Source organism: Limanda limanda, chromosome 6, assembly GCF_963576545.1.
Source record: "Limanda limanda chromosome 6, fLimLim1.1, whole genome shotgun sequence".
Lineage (NCBI taxonomy): Eukaryota > Metazoa > Chordata > Actinopteri > Pleuronectiformes > Pleuronectidae > Limanda > Limanda limanda.
Window position 1 is genome coordinate 26,072,965 of NC_083641.1, and position 2,460 is coordinate 26,075,424.

At 42.7% G+C, this 2,460-nt stretch overlaps 1 protein-coding gene across 1 annotated transcript; it reads right to left on the reverse strand.

Annotated features, from left to right (window-relative positions):
- Positions 1-253: 253 nt before the first annotated feature.
- LOC133003776 (nuclear factor 7, brain-like) lies at positions 254-1,822 on the reverse strand. The gene has a single exon (XM_061073587.1). It carries the CDS (start codon positions 1,820-1,822, stop codon positions 440-442), a length of 1,383 nt encoding a protein of 460 aa, XP_060929570.1. The 3' UTR covers positions 254-439.
- Positions 1,823-2,460: the final 638 nt, after the last annotated feature.

The following is a 2,460-nucleotide window of genomic DNA, read 5'->3' on the forward strand; positions in this document are numbered from 1 at the left end:
TTTTACAGACAGAATCATTTTGGCTTCATCACATCAAACAGACAAATGTTCATATATGTTGGAATATTTCATATGTGAACAGACTTGAGGTGATTAAACATGAATCATGTCTCATGCGTGAGTTTTAATAAAGTGAACAATGATCAGCTGTTATTGATAAATGTGTTTTTTTGTGGATCTTCATCAGTTTGCTCGACTTCATGGATCCACACAAAATTTAAATGATAGAAAACATTTTCCATGAAAGTAAAAAACAAACCAAATATAAATATCAGAAAATAATGAAATCTTTTTACACACGTGGAAAAGTCGGCGGGAGAAATAAAAATGAGTGAGAAGTAAAAAGAGAAATAAACAAAGCTTTAGAGTAACGAGTTTAACATTTAAATTCAGCAGATTTCTGTTGAAGAAATAAACATGATGAATAAAATCTTTATCTCTAACTGCTCTGATCCAGCGTCACAGAGACATTCACAGGTAACAGCTTCAAGGGATCTCTAGTGTTAAGGTATGGAAACATCTTCTGAGTGAAAGTGTGTTTGAAGGTGTGAATGTGTTTGTTAGTATCAAGATCAGTGAACAACAGTTCTCCTCTGTTCCAGTCCAGTTTCACTCTGATCCTCTGGATCTTCTGCACAGAGAGAACATATGATCGTGATGGTGACCATGCTGAGTATTCACCTTCATTGAACACTATTTCCCATAATCCAGACAGTGTGCTTTCCTTCCTCTGGACAGACTCAGCTGACACACCAAGTGTCCAGTAAGTACTGTCTCCAACCAGGACGTCCCAGCTGTGAGTCCCTGAGTTAAAACCCTCAGATCCCAGGACTGAGAAATAATGATCAAACCTCTCTGGATTGTCAGGAAGCTTCTGTTTCTCTCCTTGTCTCAAACTGGTCAGATCTTCAGACAGAATAAGTTCTGGATTAGCAGAGTTTGGGTCCAGAACCACAGAACTGTAGGAGACCATGTCCTTCATCTTGTTCCAGATGTTGAAGCTCAGGTTGCCCAGATGTTTGGCCTCGTCTATCAGAGCTCCTGAGGCCAGCCGTGGATCAGGCAGCAGGGGGTGCTGCTGAACTCGTTCCACTGCAGCCTTGTAGTCTAGCAGGAACGAGATGTCTTCAGCTCTCATCTCGTCCTCTGTGGTTCTGATTGTGTCTGAAAGAGCTGTTATGTCTCTGCTCAGAGCCTCAATCTTCTTCTTCATCATCAGACTCTTCTGCTCCTCTTCCTCCCTCAGTGCAGCCATCCTGGCCTCCTCTTCCTCCTCCAGAAACTGATGAAGCTTTTTAAACTGCTCCTTGATCTGCGTCTCTGTGCGTCCGGCCTGGACCTTAATGTGTTCTGCTGTTTGTTCAAACTCTACTTTAACACGTTCAAAACACTGTAACTTCTTCTTCAAGGGCTTCAGAGTTTCCTGAAGCTGCTTCTTGGGTTGTTGTGCAGCTTCATCGATGGGGCTGAATCTGTGGTCGGCATGTTTTTTTGAATCTCTGCAGACGAGACACACTGGCTGCTGATGGTCCAGACAGAAGAGTCTGAGTTTCTCTGAGTGCAGACTGCAGAGAGCATGTGAAGAGCTCTGAATTCTCTCCTGTAAGAAGGCCTCACACAGGTTCTTCAACACCAGGTTACCAGGTGGTTCTGACCTTGAAGATCTTCTCTTACAAAGTGGACACTCTTTTACTGCTTTGTCTTTCCACCAGCTCTTCAAACAGTCTTTACAGAAGATGTGGCTACATGACAGAACAACAGGATCTCTGAAGACATCTTGGCAGATGGAACAGCAGAACTCCTCTTCTAATCTGGAAGCCATTGAGTCTCCAGGTGAAGCTGAAAACAGACAGTCAGTCAGTCACAGCTCCACGAACTTCACTGAGGTTTAATTCCCCTCTGAGTCGAGGTGTTTGTTAAACTCACGGTCAGTGTGTGGAGCGTCGGCAGGTTGTAGCTTCACTCTTCTCTCCTAGCTGGACTCACTCAGGACGTTTGGTCTGGTTTGGTTTGGAAGGTGAATGTGATCGTCTGGTTTTCAGCCTGCGTCTCTTCAGGGAGGAACAGATGTTTCCTGCTTTCTCTGGTGTGTCAGGACACGATTGTAAAAAGTAATTCAAGTCTTGGATTTGATAACTGGTCAAAAGTGTTTTGGCAGCAACAAGCTCACACAGACAAGAGAAGTGGTTGTAAAATAGCTGCTTGAATATGATCATTATCTGATTGGTGTTCAATGTTCAGAGGTCGTTCTGGTAGTGCGGGGGAGGAGTCTGTGACGTAACTGCAGAGCTGAAGTCACATTAAAGACACAAAAGCAAAGTGCAAACAATTGGTCACAAGATCAGAAATTGAAAGAGGGTTTCATAAAATTCAAATCAGCTCAAGTTAACTTATTATTTGTGTGTGAGTGAAGTCAAAAGTATGACATCATCAAATGATTGTATATTTTGTTGTGATTAT

Excerpts from the sequence above, each read along its gene's own strand:
- LOC133003776 (XM_061073587.1), bottom strand. The coding sequence starts at position 1,822 with ATGGCTTCCAGATTAGAAGAGGAGTTCTGCTGTTCCATCTGCCAAGAT.